Genomic DNA, 20,071 nt, shown 5'->3' with positions numbered 1-20,071 from the left:
GAATGGGCATGTCCCATGACCTAATGCTTGCCTGCCAGAAAATTAGGTTTCAGATGATCATCCCAGTGCAAAGAAATTAAAAGTAGAACCTGCCCCCATCAAGCACTCACCGACAGCCATCCCCTCCCCAACAACAGACATGACACCCCTCTGCTGACAACAGTAGCATACTCAACCACTCAAGAGGGGCATCCTCTCTCCAATACTTAAAAAAAAGGCCACCATCCACAAGAATGAGGTGACCTGATCTCACCCCCTCCCCCCACTCCAGTCAGAGGCCTCACCCCCTTCCTCCGCCAAAGGAGAGTCACTGAAAGTGGCACTGCAGGTGGAGAAGGTAGTCAAGAAGGCTTACGGCATGCTTGCCTTCATCGGCCGGGGTATTGAGTTTAAAAATTGGCAAGTCATGTTGCAGCTTTATAGAACCTTAGTGAGGCCGCACTTGGAATATAGTGTTCAATTCTGGTCACCACACTACCAGAAGGATGTGGAGGCTTTGGAGAGGGTACAGAAAAGATTTACCAGGATGTTGCCTGGTACGGAGGGCATTAGCTATGAGGAGAGATTGGGGAAACTGGGTTTGTTCTCACTGGAACGACAGAGGTTGAGGGGCGATCTGATAGAAGTCTACAAGATTATGAGAGGCATGGACAGAGTGGATAGTCAGAAGCTTTTTCCCAGGGTAGAACAGTCAATTACTAAGGGGCACAGGTTTAACTTGTGAGGGGCAAGGTTTAAAGAAGATGTCTGAGGCAGATTTTTTACACAGAATGCAGTGGGTGACTGGAACTCGTTGCCGGGGAAGGTAGTGGAAGTGGATACAGTAGTGAGTTTTAAGGGGTGTCTTGACAAGTATATAAATAGAATGGAAATAGAGGGATATGGTCCCCGGAAGGGTAGGGGGTTTTAGTTCAGTCGGGCAGCATGGTCAGTGAAGGCTTGGAGGGCTTCCTGTGCTGTTATTTTCTTTGTTCTTTGTTCTTTGAGAGGCTCCTCAGGCCATATCCTCCTCAGACTCCCCTTTCAACTCTCCCTTCAGATCCCACCCCCCACGCCACTTGGCAGTGCCATACTTGCACCGCCCCCTGACACCCTGACAGTGACAACCTGGCATTGCCAGGGTGTCTCTGCCAGGGGTGATGGTGCCAGTCTCTATCAAGGCTGAAAGCTACCACTCGTTGAAGAAGAAATAGCCAGCCAAAGTCTTCAGATCAAAGAATAAACCTGTTAGTAAACACTGAGGTTAGAAAAGAGGAAGCGAAAGGTGCTACCAAAAGAGAAAATGCTGGAAAATCTCGGCAGGTCTGGCGGCGTCTGTAAGGGGATAAAAAGAGCTGACGTTTCAAGTCCAGATGACCCTTTGTCAAAGTGGAAAGGTGGAAAGTGGGAGATATTTATACTCAGAGGTAAGATTTAGAAAAGGAGACAGAGGTAAGATTTAGAAAAGGAGAAGCAAAGGGAGAGAAAAGGTGGAGGAAGGGGCAAAAAGTAGGGGAAAAGAGTGGGAAGAGAAATGAAGAAATACAATAAAGAAATAAAAGGTAGAGAACAGTAAAAAATAAAATAAAATAAATTGAAATCAAAGCAGTGGAGGTGGGGTCGAGCAAATCACCTGAAGTTGTTGAATTCGATGTTGAGACTGGAAGGCTGTAATGTGCCGGAAGATGAGATGCTGTTCCTCCAGTTTGCGTTGAGCTTCACTGGAACATTGCAGCAGGACAAGGACAGACATGTGGGCACGGGAGCAGGATCATGTGTTAAAATGGCAAGCAGCCGGAAGGTCAGGGTCCTGACTGCGCACAGACCGAAGGTGCTCAGCAAAGCGATCGCCCAGTCTACGCTTGGTCTCTCTGATATAGAGGAGACCACACTGGAAGCCGCGAATGCAATAGATCAAATTGAAAGAGGCACAAGTGAAACGCTGCTTAACCTGGAATGAGTGTTTTGGATCTTGGATGGTGAGCATAGAAGAGGCAAAGGGACAGGTGTTACACCATCTGCGATTGCATGGGAAGGTGCCATGAGTGATAGGTGAGGTATTGGGTATAGTGGAGGAGCGGAGGGGAACGGTCTCTGAGGAATACTGCAAGTGAAAGCTGCTGCCTGCTATGAAATAGCCTGGAACTGTCATTCAGAACAAGCCTGTTCATAAACACTGTGGTTAGAAAAGAGGAAAGATTTGAGATGTGTTCAATCATTTCCCTGTTTTTTCTTGAGGGAAACAAGAACAAACAAATTCCATCTACAGTTAGCTGGGGTGGACAATCACCACATTCCCTTTCAGATACCTGCTACCTGTAATCCCACAGCACTATCTCAGAGAGGAGCAGGGAAGATATTGTCCTGGACAATATTTATTTCTCTGATCAACATCACAACAAAATTATTACATTGCTGCTTGTGGCAGTTTACGGTGTGCAAATTGACTGACACTGCTTTCTTAACTTTACAAAAGTATTTAATTGTCTGTAAAAGGCTTGAGACATTCAGTGGTCATGCGAAATACAATATAAATGCATTCTTTTTCTTGCTATTTCTGTCCATGGAACATGGGCCTGTAAATCTCTCTACTCCTCCGCGTGTCACCGTTTAGAAAATACTCTGATCTTTCTGTGTTAACTCCATAGTGGATGACCTCATACTGAACTCCATCTGCTCCCAGATAATTAAGCTGGGAAGTACTGGGAATTAATGCATCTTGGGCAAATCCAGGAATTAAATAAACCTTTTGAGTTGACATCCCGCTAAAACCTTCAGATGTGTTGTTCGTGTTTTGAAAGGAATTACGAGTTGTTTTTGACGCAGACCTGCGACGCAGGGGGAGCTTCACAAGCACATGAGAAACATGCCAAAGAAGGCAAGCACAACCGAAAGCTTGGCCAACTGAGTAAGAAGGATTTTAATGAAAGAGAATGGTGTGGAAAGGCAGCTAGGTTTTAGAGGTGTTTCAGAGAATGGAATCTTGGTGGCACAGTGGTTAGCTCTGCTGCCTCACAGCGCTGTGGACCCAGGTTCAATTCTGGCCTTGGATGACTGTCTGTGTAGAGTTTGCACATGAGAAACATAGAAGATAGGGGCAGGAGGAGGCCATTTGGCCCTTCGAGCCTGCTCCACCATTCATCACGATCATGGCTGATCATCCAACTCAATAATCTCATCCTGCTTTCTCCCCATAACCTTTGATCCCCAAGTGCTGTATCCAGACGCCTCTTGAATATATTCAATATTTTAGCATCAACTACTTCCTGTGGTAATGAATTCCACAGGCTCACCACTGTTTGGGTGAAGAAATGTCTCCTCACCTCCATCCTAAATCGTCAGACTGTGACCTTTGGTTCTGGACTCCTCCACCATCGGGAACATTCTCCCTGCATCCATGAGATCCCCTTCATTTGTCTGAACTCCAGCGAAAACAACCCTAACCTTGTCAATCTCTCCCGCCATTCCCCAGAATCAGCCTGTAGATCATAGAATCCCTTCAGTACAGAAGGAGGCCATTTGACCCATTGAGTCTGTACCGACCACAATCTCACCCAGCCCCTATTCCCACAACCCCGTGCATTTACCCCCCATCCTCCGACACAACAGTCAATTTAGCATGGCCAATCAACCAGTGACCGAGGCTGGAGTTGAACCTGGATCTCTGGCACTGTGAGGCAGCAGTGCTAACCATTGTGTCACCGTGCTGCCTACTTGCCATACGTTCTACCCGTGTCTGCGTGGGTTTCCTCCGGGTGCTCCGGTTTCCTCCCACAGTCCAAAGATGTGCAGATTAGGTGGATTGGCTATGCTAAATTTACCCCTTACAGTCAGCAGGATTAGCAGGGGTGGACATGGGTTACAGGATAGAATCATAGAATCCCTACAGTACATTCGGCCCATCAAGTCTATACTGATTATAATCCCACCCAGACCCTATTCCTGTAACCTCACACATTTACCCTGCTAATCCCACTGACACTAGGGTCAATTTAGCATGGCCAATCAACCTAACCCACACATCTTTGGACTGTGGGAGGAAACTGGAGCACCCGGAGGAAACCCAAGCTGACACAGGGAGAACATGCAACCTCCACACACAGTAACCCAAGCTGGGAATTGAACCTGGGTCCCTGGCGCTGTGAGGCAGCAGTGCTAACCACTGTGCCACTGTGATAGGGCTTGGGTGGGATTGCAGTCAATGCAGGCTGAATGGCCTCTTTCTGTACTGTAGGGATTCTAGGATTTGTGGCTGAATGCACAGCTGCCAGTGGTACCTGGGATGAGGTGGGTGATGATGAATGAACAGCTGGCTTCAAGATGCCCTGACGCTGACTATTTGTTGCAGGTTTGTGGAACTCCTGAGTACATCGCGCCCGAGGTAATCGTGCGACAGGGATACGGGAAGCCAGTCGACTGGTGGGCAATGGGCATCATACTCTACGAATTCTTGGTGGGCTGCGTTCCCTTCTTTGGCGACACCCCTGAGGAATTGTTTGGCCAAGTCATCAGCGGTAGGTTTGGAATCCAGTCGGGTGGGGTGACCCCACTCAGTGATTGTATACTGTAGGGATAGGGATGTTCAAACTGTGGTCATGAAACCTAGGATGACACGGTGGCACAGTGGTTAGCACTGCTGCCTCACACTGCCAGGGACCCGGGTTTGATTCAACTAGGGTCCCTGGCGCTGGTGGGATTCGAACCCAAGTGCCCAGAACATTAGCTGAGTTTCTAGGTTAACAGTCTAGCAATAATACCACTCGGCCATCACGCTTCCCTCTCATGATATTGTCCATTTGTGGGTGGCACGGTGGTTAGCACTGCTCCATCACGGCGCGGGACTTGGGTTCGATTCCCGGCTTGGGTCACTCCACCTGCACATTCTCCCCATGTCTGCATGGGTTTCCTCTGAGTGCTCCAGTTTCCTCCCACAGCCTGGTTAGGGTACATTGGCCGTGCCAGTGTATCCGAACAGGGAGCCAGGGTGCGCTGACTAGGGGATTTTCACAGTAACTTGACTGCAGTGTGAATGTAAGTCTACTTGTGACACGGATAGATAAAATTTAAACTTTATTCGAAAGGGTAATGCTCCAGATTTCAAAAAACAATTCGGACTTTTCAGCGGTTAACTCTCAAATCAAAGCTTGTGAAGATCATTTGAATCCTGATCCTTACATCTGATTAGTAGGACTGAAAACTTGTTACCGGACACACTGAACACCATGCTGGAAAAGAGGACATCTCTTATTCTGAAAGAAAGTAACTGCTTAAAATCTGAAATTAAAGTGAAACTGCTGGGAATATTTGGCAGGTCTGGCAGTGTCTGTGGAGAGAGGAACAGAGTTAATGTTTCAGATCTGTGACCTTCTGCCAGAACTGGAAAAATTTCCAGATCTAACAGGATACAGGATGCAGTGAAAGGGTGCAGGAAGGGAGGTAAGAATGAAAGGCCAATGTAATTCAGAAAGCATATGGGATGCTTGCCTTCATCAGCTAGGGCATTGAGTACAGGAGGTGGCAAATCATGTTGCAGCTGTATAAAACCATGGTTAGGCTGCATTTGGAGTATTGCGTGTGGTTCTGGTCACCACACTTCCAGGAGGACGTGGAAGCTTTGGGGAGAGTGCAAAGAAGGTTCACCAGGATGTTGCCTGGTCTTGAGGGTGTTGGCTATGAGGAGGGGTTGAATAAACTAGGATTGTTTTCACTGGAAAAGCGGAGGTTGAGGGGAGACCTGATAGAGGTCTACAAAATGGTGAGAGGCACAGACAGGGTGGATAGTCAGAAGCTTTCCCCAGTTACAAGGAGGCATAAGTTCAGGGTGAGAGGGGGAAAGTTTAAGGGGGATGTGCAGGGCAAGTTTTTTACACACAGAGTGGTGGGTGCCTGGAACGCGCTGCCAGAGGAGGTGGTGGAAGCAGGCACATTAGCAACATTTAAAAGGCATCTGGATGGACACATGAATAGGGAGGGAATAGAGGGATACAGACCAAGTAAGGGCAGAAAGTTTTGTTTTGGTTTAGTTGGGGCATCGTGTCTTGGAGGGCCGAAGGGCCTGTTCCTGTATTGTGCTTCTCTTTGTTTTCCCTTTTGAAAAGGAAAAGTTCATGATACAGTGAAAGGCAGGATACCTCTATGGTTAAAGTTTATTTATCAGTGTCACAAGTAGGCTTACATTCACACTGCGATTAAGTTACTGTGAAAATACCCTAGTCGCTACACTACGTTGCTGGTTCGGGTACACTGAGGGAGAATTTAGCACGGCCAATGCACCCTAACCAGCAAGCCTTTGGACGGTGGGAGGAAACCGGAGGAAACCCACGCAGACACAGGGAGAATGTGTAAATTCCACATAGACGGCGACCGAAACCGGGAATCGAACCCGGGTCCCTGGCACTGTGAGGCAGCAGTGCTAACCACTGTGCTACCGTGCTGCCCTACAGCTGTGTTATTAACTAAAGTTGCGGGAAAGGACAAATGCTGAGTGGGCAATAGAATGCCAACATTTTATTCAAATGAGAGGCTGTAACTGGGATTTGGCGCAATAGTTTTAACATAAAGTATGAAGGGCCAGTGGTGGCAAACCCCATGTGCTTCCAGTCTCTGATTGTCTTTTTGCTTCCAGATGATATCATGTGGCCAGAGGGTGATGAGGCTCTCCCAGCAGATGCTCAACACCTCATTTCCAGCCTGCTGCAGCCAAACCCATTGGACAGGCTGGGTACAGGTAAGCGATCACACCCAGACTGGGCTCATCCTTACCTTACTCTTATTATTCATCGGGTCTGTCCTAGCCTTCACCTGGAATCCAATTTGGAAATGATTAGCTATTCTCTCACACTTGCTTAATGTGGCCATTCCAAATTGCTTTCCGTGTTACCTTATCAGAAAAGTACTTGTATTTATACAACGCCCTTTGTAACCTCAGGACCTTTCAAACCACTTTTGGAGTGCAGCTAATGTTTAATGTTTTACCCTGATGTTTCGTAGAATCATACTGTGCAGAAGAGGCCCTTCGGCCCAAAGAATCCACACAAGGCAGCACAGTGGTTAGCACTGCTGCCTCACAGCGCCGGGGACCCAGGTTCTATTCCGACCTCGGGTCACTGTCTATGTGGAGTCTGCACATTCTCCCCGTGTCAGTGTGGGTTTCCCTCCAGGTGCTCCAGTTTCCTCCCACAATTCAAAGTGTGTTAGGTTGATTGGCCCTGCTAAATTGACCCTAGTGTCAGGAGGATTAGCAGGGTAAATGAGGGTTATGGGAATAGGGGCTGGATGGGATTGTGGTCGGTACAGACTCAGTGGGCTGAATGGCCTCCATCTGTACTGCAGGGACTCTATGAACACATTAGAACAACCTGAACTCCCACTTAATCCCATCTGTCAGCACTTGGCCATAGCCCTGAAAGTTCTGATGTGCCAAGTACTCATCCAGGTATTTTTTAAAGGATGTGAGGCCTCCACCACCCTCCCAGGCAGTGCATTCAAGACCCTCACCGCCCTCTGGGTAAAAAAGTACTTTCCTCAAAACCTCCCTAAACCTCCTGCCCCTCACATTAAACCTATCTCCCTTCGTGACTGCCCCTTCAACTAAGGGGAACAGCTGCTCCTTATCCACTCTGTCCATGTCCCTCATAATCTTGTACACCTCAATCAGGTCGCCCCCCCCCATTCTTCTCTGCTCTAGAGAAAACAACCCAAGCCTATCCAACCTCTCTTCATAATTTAAATGTTCCATCCCAGGCAGCATCCTGGTGAATCTCCTCCGCACCCCCTCCAGCGGCAGTAACATCCTTCCTATAGTATGGTGACCAGAACAGCACACAGTACACAGCACACAGTACTCCAGCTGTGCCCTGACCAAAGTTCTATGCAAAGCTGTGGCCTCACCAATGTTGAAATATTTGTACAGTTAACATTTCTTAAAGAAATGATGTGATACACTGTTGATTCACCTCTCGTACACAGGTACCCTGACCTCACACTGACAAAACTGACAATTTGAGGCATATTTTTAAACGTAATGTGAAAACCCTTTTAACCTATAGCTGGGCCTGTTGTCAAGACATAAATGTGAAGGTCTGTCAAATTACCCTTCAATTGACTGTTGATATGTTAGCAAAACATCTGTCCTACAATGTTCTTTATTTAACTTTTTAAAAAACATTTTTTTTTGATGTGTTCAACAAGGAAGAGGTTGTTTTTACCAGGGAATGAAATACATTCCTGTTCCAGGGACTCAAACATTTCCAGTTCAGGCCCTACAAAAATAGAAGCAAAAATAAAGCTCCCTCACTTCCTAAGATCAATGAGACTGCTTGCTGGCTTTTGTCTGATTCCTGGTCCTGTGGATCATAGAATCATAGAATCCCTACAGTGCAGAAGGAGGCTATTTGGCCCATCAACTCTGCATCAAACATAATCCCCCCCAGGCCCTATCCCCACAATGCTACACATTTACCCCGCTAATCCCTCTAACCTACACATCCCAGGACACTAAGGGGCAATTTAGCACGGCCAAACAACCTAACCCACACATCTTTGAAGTGTGACAGGAAACTGGAGCACCCAGAGGAAACCCATGCTGACACTGGGAGAATGTGCAGACTCCACACAGAGAGTGACCCCAGCCGGGAATCAAATCCATGTCTGCTACTGCTACTACTGTGCCACCATGCCTTGCCACCCGATCTGCTTGGATTGGTTTTCTGTGCCAAACACGTTGGGTGGGATTGTACCACCCTAACTCCATGCATTTACCCTAACTAATCCCCCTCACACTGAGGAGCAATTTAGCATGGCCAATCCACCTAACCCACGCATCTTCGGAGTGTGAGTGGAAACCCGCGCAGAATGTGCAAACTGCACCCAGAAGGTAACCTGAGGCTGGAATCGAACCTGGGTCCCTGGCACTGCGAGACAGCACTGTGCAGCCCAGAGTCAATGGACATTTGAAAGGATCTTTTCTAGGCCTACTCCCCCCAATGACGGGGCTGTAAAATTCTGCCGTGTGTCCCATTTCACTCTCACTCCACACAATCACATTGTCCAGAACCTTTCTCATTCACCATGGTTGTGTACTAATGGCTGGAATCTTACCGTCTCACCCGCCATGGGGATCAGAGTGGGCAAGGGGCGGACCATGGGGAGGTCCGTTGACTCTCAAGCGGGATTTTCCGATTTCAGGACGAACGAGGCCGTAAAAAATCCCACCCAATGAGTCAAACCCTTCTGCCCAGTCCTGTTTCAGGCAGTATCCATTCACTGTCATTTCCGGTGCAAGCATTGTGCACCCTGATAATTGCCCTCTGTGTAGTGTTCAGCACTTTAACTCAGCAACATCCACTGCCAAGTTTCACGGACAAACTCAGCACAATTTGAAATCTAATCACTTTTGTGGCCATATAGATTGGGCTAAGTGTGCACAGTTCAGTCTGAATTGCTGAGATGTTATTAAAGAGACTCAGGCACAGAGAAGTTCAGATTGGCAATTTTTATGTTAATGGAAATTGAGATAGAAGCAGAGACCTGACTCCAGCGTTTCAATGCCATATTTATCCAGCACTGGCTATTATCTCAATGAGCTAAAAGCTGCCTCATGGTTAACGCTGTTAGAAATGCGACACTCCAGGGGAGGAGGTTAGCGCTCTGCTTTAGAAGTTGTTACTGACCTCCCATCGACAGACAGAATTGAAAAACCATTTATGTTTGTGACCTCAATAAGCCGGTGAAAGTTCCATCTCGGGTTTGAAGCTGGAGGCTGGATACGAGATTGCTTCCACACACACACACACAATCCAGACGTATATCTTTGGACACTAAGGGGCAATTTAGCATGGTCAATCCACCTAACCAGCAGACCTTTAGACACTAAGGGGCAATTTAGCATGGCCAATCCACCTAACCTACACATCTTTAGACAGCACCAGGGACCTGGGTTCAATTCCAGCCTCAGGTGACTGTCTGTGCGGAGTTTGCATGTTCTCCCCCCGCCCATGGCTGCGTGGGTTTCCTCCGGGTGCTCCAGTTTCCTCCCACAGTCTAAAGATGTGTAGGTTCGGTGGATTGGCCATGGTAAATTGCCCCTTTGTGTCCCAAGATGTGTAGGTTAGGTGGATTGACCATGCTAAATTGTCCCTTAGAGTCCAAAGATATACGTTTTAGGTCGATTGGCCATGCCAAATTACTCTTTGGTGTCAGGGGGACTAGTTAGGGTAAATACATGGAGTTATGGGGATAGGGTCTGGTTGGGATTGTGGTCAGAGTAGACTCAATGGGCCAAATGGCCACCTCCTACACAGTAGGAATTCTATGATATATAGAAAGTACTATAAGTTATGGAGCTCATTATCTGACTGAGCAGAGAGTGCCATTTCATAAAAGTGGCCCTAATATCCTCACTTCATGTGTGCAGGTCAGCTGAATCTTTGCTTCAGCCTATTCAGGATGCATTCAGTATTTATTCTGGTTGACCCTGCATATTCTCTGTTATATAGGGGGTGGCACAGTGGCTAGTGCTGCTGCCTCACAGCGACAGAGATCCAGGGTCAATCCCAGCCTCAGGTCACTGTCTGTGTGAAGTCTGCATGTTCTCCCCATGTCTGCGTGGGTTTCCTCTGGGTGCTCCAGTTTCTTCCGACCAGCCATGCTAGGTTAGGTAGATTGGCCATGTTAAATTGTCCCTTAGCGTCCAAAGATATGCAGATTAGATGAATTGGCTATGCTAAATTGTCCCTGAGCATCTCAAAATCTGCAGGTTAGATAGATTGGCCATGCTAAGTTGCTCCTTAGTGTCCCAAAATCTTCAGGTTAGATAGATTGGCCGTCCTAAATTGTCTCTTAGTGTCCCAGCTTGTGTAGATTAGATGAATTGGCCATGCTAAGTTGCCCCTTAGTGTCCCAGATTGTGTAGGTTAGGTTGATTGGCCATGCTAAGTTGCTCTTTAGTGTCCAATGAAGTGTAGGTTTGATGAATTGGCCATGCTAAATTGTCCCTTAGTGTCCCAAGATGTGTAGATTAAATGGATTGGCTATGCTAGATTGTCCCTTGGTGTCCCAAGATGTGTAGGTTAGGTGGATTGGCCATGCTGAATTGTCCCTTAGTGTCCCAAGGTGTGTAAGTTAGGTGGATTGGTCATGCTAAATTTGTGGTGTAACATGGTTAGGGTAGGGGAGAAGGCCTGGGCAAGACACTCTGTCAGAGAGTCAGTGCTGACTCGATGGGCTGAATGGTCTCCTTCTGCACTGTAGGGATCCTATGATTCTATGTTTGGATTTATCTAGAGTTGAAAGGGGTGGCCAGGTTCTGTAGGACTGCTTTCTGCTGCTGCTCCTTCAAAACATCTTGGCTCTGTGGATGTCTCACATTCAAGGCACCATTCGTGATTCTAGAATGGTAGCCATTGTCATGCTTGATTAACTTCCTATTCTCGCTGATTTTTCTGACCCCTCACACCCATTATATTTGGCCCACTCCAGCGCTGCTAACATACCTGTGAAAGCCCAGTGGGGAAACTCAACGGAACTCCTCCAGAACTCTTGATTGTTCGCTCATATCTAAACCCCCCGGAACATTTCAAATCCCGTGTTATGCTAATGCTCATTCTTCTCTCTCGGTAGGAGGCACCTATGAAGTTAAGCAACACGGTTTCTTCAAAGACCTGGACTGGACCAGTTTGCTGCGTCAGAAGGCGGAATTCATTCCCCACCTGGAGTCGGAAGAAGACACCAGTTATTTTGATAGCAAGTGTTTTTTCTGCTGAGCAAGGTCTTCAGCTGGGGGAGTGGGGTTGGGGAAGGGGTGGGATTTATGATTCCTTTATTAAAAACTTAATTGTTCGAGGTTTAAAGTTCTGAGACTCAATAGTGGCCAGCAGAACAGAAAAGTATGTGTCCAATGATTGACAATTCCATCAAGCATCTGACCTTGACCTTTTTATTTATTAATTCGTTCGAAATGGATGTCGCTGACTGGCCAGCATTTATTGCCCGTCCCTTGTTGCCCTTGAAACTGAATGGCTTGGTAGATCATTTCAGAGGGCAGTTGAGAATCAACATCAACACTGCTGTGGCTCTGGAGTCATACATAAGCCAGACCAGTAAAGGACGGCAGATTTCTTTCCCTAAAAGACATTAGTGAACCAAGTGGGTTTTCCTGACAATGGCTTCGTAGTTATCAGCAGAATCCTACAGTACAGAAGAAGGCCATTCGGCCCATCAAGTCTGCAATCCCACAACCATCGGGTCTGCAATCACACAATTTCAGTTAAGCCTTAAGACCATAACCCCATGCGTTTACCCATGCTAGTCCCCCTGACACTAACGGCCAATATAGACTGGCCAATCCACCTAACCCACACATCTTTGGACTGTGGGAGGAAACCGGAGCACCCAGAGGAAACCCATGCAGACCCAGGGAGAACGTGCAGGCTCCGCACAGTGACCCAAGCTGGAAATCGAACCCGGGTCCCTGGCGCTGTGAGGCAGCAGTGCTAACCGTTGTGCCACCGTGCCACCCATCCGTAGATTTTCTTAACTCCAGATTTTTTTTATGGAATTCAAATTCCACCATCTGCCATGGCGGGGTCTCTACAGCATTAGCTGAGTTTCTGGATCTATAGTCTAGTGATAATAGCACTAGGTCATCACTAGGCCATCGCCTCCCGGCTTGGGGAGCTGGAGAGCACAGGAGAAGTGGGGAAGAAGGGGTTTGGGGGGACGGTCTGTACCAATTCTGAACCAGCTCCCTTGCATCTGTCTGGGTAGCAGCAATGGGAAGAGGAGGCGGGGGATGCGGGTGCTCAACAGGGGAGGTGCAATTTGGGTATGGGTGGGTCGATAATAGTCCAGGAAAAATCCAGTCAGGAAGAGTGTTGGGCAAGGGTTTGAGTGACAAGAGGGATTTCACTCCCTCACTGTGGATCTGAAATAATGCCGTTCCCTCTCTCCCTCTCTCTCTCCGCAGCCCGCTCTGATCGCTATCACCACGTCAATTCCTACGACGAGGATGACACGAATGAAGATGAGCCGGTGGAAATTCGACAGTTTTCCTCCTGCTCACCTCGATTTATTAAGGTACTTCTATGGGTGTGAGTGCGCCTGCCCTTCCCTTAGGCCCCACTGTTGTTGTGGCCAGTGGGTGCGTGACGTTGTCTGCATGCTTAGTGAAGAATGGCCAGCAGAGCAATTACACAGGCCCGCGGCAATTACACAGGCCCGCGGCAATTACACAAGCCCGTGGCAATTACACAGGCCCGCGGCAATTACACAGGCCCGCGGCAATTACACAGGCCCGTGGCAATTACACAGGCCCACAGCAATTACACAGGCCCGCGGCAATTACACAGGCCTGCGGCAATTACACAGGCCTGCAGCAATTACACAGGCCTGCGGCAATTACACAGGCCTGCAGCAATTACACAGGCCTGCAGCAATTACACAGGCCTGCAGCAATTACACAGGCCCACAGCAATTACACAGGCCTGCAGCAATGGGTCTGGTCGGCAGGTTTAAATTGGCTCCCAAAACTGCCCACTTATTGATTCTAATGAAAGTTCAACAAAGAACAAACAAAGAACAGCCCAGCGCAGGCCCTTCAGCCCTCCAAGCTTGCGCTGATTATGATGCTTGCCTAAACTAAAACCGTATGCACTTACGGAGTCCATATCCTTCCATTCCCATCCTATTCATGTATTTGTCTAGTTGCCTCTTAAATGCCGCTATCGTACCTGCACCCACCCCCTCCCCGGGCAGTGTGTTACAGTCACCACTCTCTGTGTAAAAAAACTTACCTTGCACATCTCCTCTAAACTTTCCCTCATGCACCTCAAACCTATATCGTCTAGTACTTGACTAGGAATGAGCTTCTGACTATCCACTCTGTCCGTGCCCCTCATAATCTTGTAAACTTCTATCAGGTCACCCCTCAACCTCCGCCGTTCCAGTGAGAACAAACCGAGTTTATCCAACCTCTCCTCACAGCTAATATCCTCCATATCAGGCAACATCCCGGTAAACGTCTGCTGTACCCTCTCCAAAGCACCCACATCCTCCTGGTAGTGTGGCGACCATATTCTAAATGAGGCCTAACTAAGGCTCTGTACAGCTGCAGCGTGGCCTGCCAATTTTTATACTCAATGCCCTGACTGATGAAGGTAAGCATGCCATATGCCTTCTTGAAATCAACCTTTGATTTGATTTGACATAATTTAAGGGTATACAATAAGAAGTATTGTTTCTTGTGCGCGACACAGACAGAATCAAACCTCAGACAGGACAATGTGTAGAGCGCTTCTCCTGTCCAAGAGGTGCCTGGGACTCCTCCAGAGACACAAAATGGCTAAAAATGTGAGGTAATGGGTGGGATTTTATGACTTCACTCACTCTAAAACTGTAATATCCTGTCTGAGGTCAACAGACCATCCCATTGTCCACCCCTCGCCTGCTCCGGTTCCCATGGTGGTTCGGTAAAATTCTGGCCATTGTTAGTGCTGTAAGATGTGTCTTTTCAATGCTTTAATCCAAACGTATAGATTTGAAGAATATTTTGAACAAGAGGTTCCCACCTCAACTTTCCTTTTAACAAAGCTCAGGTAGATCGATGGCATGTTGTACCTGCTACGTCAGAAAGAGAAGTCTCAACAGGCTGAGTGCATTAGCCATCGTTCCATCCCCTGTACGTCACCTACCATCCATTCTCCCTCATGTAATAAAGGCGGAAAACCGTGGATGCTGGAATCTGAAACACAAACAGGAAAATGGTGGGAAATCTCAACAGTTTTGGCAGCGGCTGTGGAGGGAGAATAGAGGTTCTGGATGACCCGTTGTCAGAGGTGATCCTCTCTTCACGGATGCTGTCAGACTCGCTGAGATTTTCCAGCATTTTCTGTACTGATTCCGTTCTTTCTTCCACTGTTTCTCTCTATGGGGGTTTCAAGGGTGTGTAGTGACACCCACAGGTTTCCAGTATTACTACAGCACAGAATAAAGGAGGAAGCCCCTCCGCCCCCCCAGCCATCTGATCCTCATGCCCGTAACACGCAAGAATACAGGAACAATATTCCACTCCACGCTCCCAGCACCTCCATGCTAGCATGTAGGTAAAATCCGGTCACCCTATTATAGAAAGGATATTATTAAACTAGGAAGAGTGCAGAAAAGATTCATTTGGATGCTACTGGGACTTAATGGTTTGAGTTATAAGGAGGTTGGGACATTTTTCTCTGGAGTGTAGGAGGCTGAGGGGTGACCTTATAGAGGTCTATAAAATAATGAGGGGCACAGATCAGCTAGATAGTCAATATCTTTTCCCAAAGGTAGGGGAGTCTAAAACTAAAGGGCATAGGTGTAAGGTGAGAGGGGAGAGATACAAAAGTGTCCAGAGGGGCAATTTTTTTCACACAGAGGGTGGTGAGTGTCTGGAACAAGGTGCCACATGCAGGTGCAATTTTGTTTTTTAAAAAGCATTTAGACAGTTACATGGGTAAGTTGGGTATAGAGGGATATGGGCGAAACGCAGGCAATTAGGACTAGCTTCGTGGTTTAAAAAAAGAGCAGCATGGATAGGTTGGGCTGAAGGGCCTGTTTCCATGCTGTGAATCTCTATCATTCTATGATTGTGCACTGGCAGCCATTCATTATCTTTGAGTTCCTCTGAAACAACATCATATTTACCAAGTCCTGTTCGCCCAGTACTCCCGAGCTCACAGACCAACATTGGGTCCAGGCCCACCAGTGCCTCGAATTTCAAATTCGCATCCTTGCTTCTAAATCCCTCCGTAGCCTCATCCGTCCCCTCTCTCTGTAACCTCCACCAGCCCCACAACCCTCCGATGTAACTGCACTTCTCCAATCTGGCATCTTGCAAATCTCCAGCTTGAATCTTCATGCTTTCAGGTGCCGAGACTCCGGAATACATTTCCAAAATAAACTCTTATGGGAATCAGAGAATCCCTACAGTGCAGAAGGAGGCCATTCAGCCCATTGTGCCTGCATCAACAACAACCCCACCTAGGCCCTATCCCCATAACCCCACACATTTATCCTAGCTAATCCCCCTGACACTAAGGGGCAATTTAGCATGGCCAATCCACCTAACCCACACATGCTTGGACCCTGGGAGGAAACCCATGCAGACATGGGGAGAATGTGCAGACTGCACACAGACAGTGACCCAAGGCTGGGAATTGAACCCAGGTCCCTGGTGCTATGAGGCAGCAGTGCTAACCACTGTGCCCAGAGATGTTGGCTGGAATTTTCCAGCCCCTCTTCCTGTTCCCCCACTGGTGGGCCAGTGAGCCATTGAAATCACTGTTCATATCGGTGGGACTGGAAGATCCCGCTGGCGTGAGGAGCCTGGAAACTTCTAACTGTCGATTCCATTGGGTTTAGACATTCCTTTCTCCCCTCTAATTTCCTCGCCTGAAGGTGCTGGGGCACAGTACAGTAAGGGGTGACACAGCGGCACAGCATCATACAGCGCCAGGGATCCGGGTTCGATTCCCGATTTGGGTCACTGTCTGTGACCCCACTGATTGTAACTTTATCAGAGGCACAAGTTAAGCAGCTGCTTCTCCACAGATAAGACCTCACTTTTCGTATAGTACTTTTTTTAAAAAGAAAGCTGATTATTTTATTTTTTGAATACTTTATATGAACAGAAGTGTGTGGAGTCTGCACGTTCTCCCCGCGTCTGGGTGGGTTTCCTCCCACACTCCAAAGGTGTGTGGGTTAGGTGGATTGGCCATGCTAAATTGCCCCTTGTCAGGGGGACTAGCATGGGGATAGGGCCTGGGTGAGTGCAGACTCGATGGGCCGAATGGCCTCCTCCTGCACTGTAGGGATTCTCTGATGCGGTTGAATAGGCCTCCCGTATCTCACCAAGCTGCACGTGTGGCCAGGGTTAAGTGAGTGGTGGTTATACTAACGCTGGGTTGCAATGTGTGCAGGTTTACAGCAGTATGGAGCGTCTCACTCAGCACGAGGAACAGAAAGCTCCAGTGGTCACCCGTCGGAATCTAAACAAACATAAGGAGGAGAAGAATGACAAGGTGGAGGGCCTGAGTGCTACTGGAACCCGAGACAAGAGTTGGAGAACGAGCTCTCCAGAGATGTATGTAGGGCAGCTATACTGCTGCGATGTAGTTTCCTCTCCTCTTATATCTAAGCTTCAAGTATGCCAGTCTAGTCAACACACACATGCTCCTTCTCTAATCCTTCTTAAAAATTACTCTCTTTATAGTCTAATTCCTCACTATAAGAAGTCTCACAACACCAGGTTAAAGTCCAACAGGTTTATTTAGCAACACGAGCTTTTGGAGCACTGCCCCTTCATCAGGTCGTGAATCCAAATAAACCTGTCGGACTTTAACCTGGTGTTGTGAGACTTCTTACTGTGCCCACCCCAGTCCAACGCCGGCATCTCCACATCACAATCCCTCACCATCTCTGGATAAAAGCAAATTACTGCAGATGCTGGACTCTGAAACCAGAAGAGAAAACGCTGGAAAATCTCAGCAGGTCTGGCAGCATCTGGAAGCAGAGAAAAGAGCTGACATTTCAAGTCCAGGCGACCCTTTGTCAAAGCTAAAAATGGGAGATATTTATACTGCAGGGTGAGGGAATGAAAGATGAATCACAGCCACATAAACAAGAGGAAATGCTGCTAATGGCAGCCCAGAGAGAGAATAAAGAGTGTGAATGGCCAAACAGCAGAGAGGCTGGAATCAGAGGGTAAACTGTGACAGAGGAAGATGTGGGGGGGAGAGAGGTAAAATTGTAAAAAGGGTGGAAAGAGGAAGCAAAGGGGGAGAAAAGGTAAGAAAAGGGGGGATAAAATAGAGGGAAAGAGTAGGGGAGAAGAAAAATAATGAAAGACAATAAAGAAATAAAAGGTAGGGGACAGTTTAAAACTAAATAAAATTTGAAGAAAAGGTCCCACTTTCTCAGCCTTTTCGCTTTGACAAAGGGTCATCTGGACTCAAAATGTCAGCTCTTTTCTCCCCTTACAGATGCCGCCAGACCTGCTGAGATTTTCCGGCGTTTTCTCTTTTGCCCTCTGTAGCGTCCTCCTGTCCTGCAGCCCCTCGAAATTTCAAAGCCTCTCCAACTCTTTTCTGCATTACCCAATTCCAAAGCACACCCCTGGCTGCTGTGTCTTCAGCGGCCTGTTCCCTAACTGCTGGGATTTCCTCTCTATTCACCCCCTCCTCCTTCCCCTCCTTTAAAATGCTGCTTTTAAACGCCATTCCTATAATCAAGAACTTGACCAAACTGTCCCAATGTCTCAGTCTTTGATGCCCTGAGAGGCTGCCAGACATTCAGACAGTGACCCAAGCCGGGAATCGAACCCAGGTCCCTGGCACTATGAGGCGGCACCACAGCATGTGGTTTTGTTTCAATGTGGATCAGTTAGGATATTGTTTGGGATAACCGTGTGAGAGGAGGGGAGAGTGACTGTCACACAGCTTTGGAGGTGATGAGGTTTGAGGTTGCTCTGATGCCTCCTCCCTCTTACATAGAAACTAGAAGCAGGAGGAGGCCATTCAGCCCTTCGAACCTGCTCCGCCATTCATTTTGATCATGGCTGATCATCGAATTCAATTTCCCGATCCCCCTCTCCACCCCCCCCCCCCCCATATCCCTCAATCCCTTTAGCCCCAAGGGCTATATCTAATTCCTTCTTAAAATCAGACAACATTTTGGCCTCAACTACTTTCTGTGGGAGTGAATTCCACACGTGCACCACCCTCTGGGTGAAGAAATTTCTCCTCACCTCAGTCCTAAAAGGTTTACCCCTTATCCTCAAACTATGATCCCTAGTTCTGGACTCACCCACCATCGGGAACATTCTTTCTGAATCTACCCTGTCTAACCCTGTTAGAATTGTATAAGTTTCTATCAGATCCCCTCTCACTCTCTGAATATAATCCCAACCTGCTTAGTCTCTCCTCATGTGACAGACCTGCCATCCCAGGAATCAGCCTGGTAAACCTTCATTGTACTCCCTCTATAAGCAAGGACATCCTTCCTCAGATAAGGACACCAAAACTGCACACAACACTCCAGGCGTGGCCTCACCAACGCCCTATAAAATTGCAGCAAAACACCCCTATCCCGATACTCAAATCCTTCTCCGATCTTCGCTCTTTCCAGGAAGCGCCTCTCTGCGTCCGAGTCCTCTTATGGCGAGAGTGACTCGAGCCCACCTCTCACCGTCCGCCGCCGGTTCTCTGCGCTGATGGACACCCACAAGTTTGCCACGCCCCTGGAGGACGACACGGAGGTCACGCACAAGCACCAGGAAGTGCAGACGGTGACGCCGGTCCAGGATCAGGCCAGCCAGTCGGATTCACGGCAGAAAGATACGGAAGGGCAGAGTGCCGTCAGCGCGGTAAATGCCGGCAACAGTCCAACATTCCCAGGTATGGGATGCTATTGATGGTCAGTGTAATAGTCTGTGCTAGTCTAGTAATATTTTCTGTTTGATTTTAAAAAAACGGTAGAATTACATAGAATGGCCAGCAGAAATCATTCAGTACAACCTGTCCATGTTGGAGTTAATGCTCTACATAAGCCCCCTCCCACTCCTCTATCTCTAAGCATATCCTTCTACTCCTTTCTCCCATTTGTGTTCATATAGCTTTTTAAAGTTTAAACTTTATTTATGAGTCGCAAGTAAGACTTACATTAACACTGCAATGAAGTTACTGTGAAAAATCCCCTAATCGCCACACTCTGGCGCCTTTTTGGGTACACTGAGGGAGAACTTAGCACCTAACCAGCACTCTTTCCGACTGTGGGATGAAACCGGAGCACCCGGAGGAAACACACGCAGACACAGGGAGAACGTTCAGACTCCGCACTGTGACCCAAGCTGGGAATCGAACCTGGGTCTCTGGTACTGTGAGGCAGCAATACTAACCACTGTGCTACATTGCTGCCCCATGCAGCTTCCTCTTAAATGTATCTTTTTTTATTTGGTTTGATTTATCATTGTCACGTGTATTGGGATTGTAGTGGGGAATTCTGTTCTCGGTGGCCCGATCATTTTAAATACTAAAAAATAAATCTGTTAAATATTTCTCGCAAAGGT

The 20,071-nt window shown here is 47.8% G+C and overlaps 1 protein-coding gene across 5 annotated transcripts in view; it reads left to right on the top strand.

The window, feature by feature from the left end:
- The window catches only part of LOC145361081 (microtubule-associated serine/threonine-protein kinase 1-like), a 178,538-nt gene that overhangs the window by 140,153 nt on the left and 18,314 nt on the right, over positions 1-20,071 (top strand). For all 5 annotated transcript variants that reach the window (XM_080216663.1, XM_080216665.1, XM_080216664.1 and 2 more), the window contains 6 exons: positions 4,328-4,493; positions 6,605-6,706; positions 11,599-11,721; positions 12,944-13,053; positions 16,926-17,089; positions 19,132-19,400. In XM_080216663.1, coding sequence (XP_080072789.1) covers positions 4,328-4,493; positions 6,605-6,706; positions 11,599-11,721; positions 12,944-13,053; positions 16,926-17,089; positions 19,132-19,400 — 934 coding nt within the window. The remainder of the gene's footprint in view (positions 1-4,327; positions 4,494-6,604; positions 6,707-11,598; positions 11,722-12,943; positions 13,054-16,925; positions 17,090-19,131; positions 19,401-20,071) is intronic.

The sequence above is a fragment of the Carcharhinus amblyrhynchos genome, chromosome 33 (genome assembly GCF_965287045.1).
Source record: "Carcharhinus amblyrhynchos chromosome 33, sCarAmb.v2.hapA, whole genome shotgun sequence".
Taxonomy (NCBI): Eukaryota; Metazoa; Chordata; class Chondrichthyes; order Carcharhiniformes; family Carcharhinidae; genus Carcharhinus; species Carcharhinus amblyrhynchos.
This window is presented reverse-complemented; position numbering and strand designations above follow the sequence as displayed.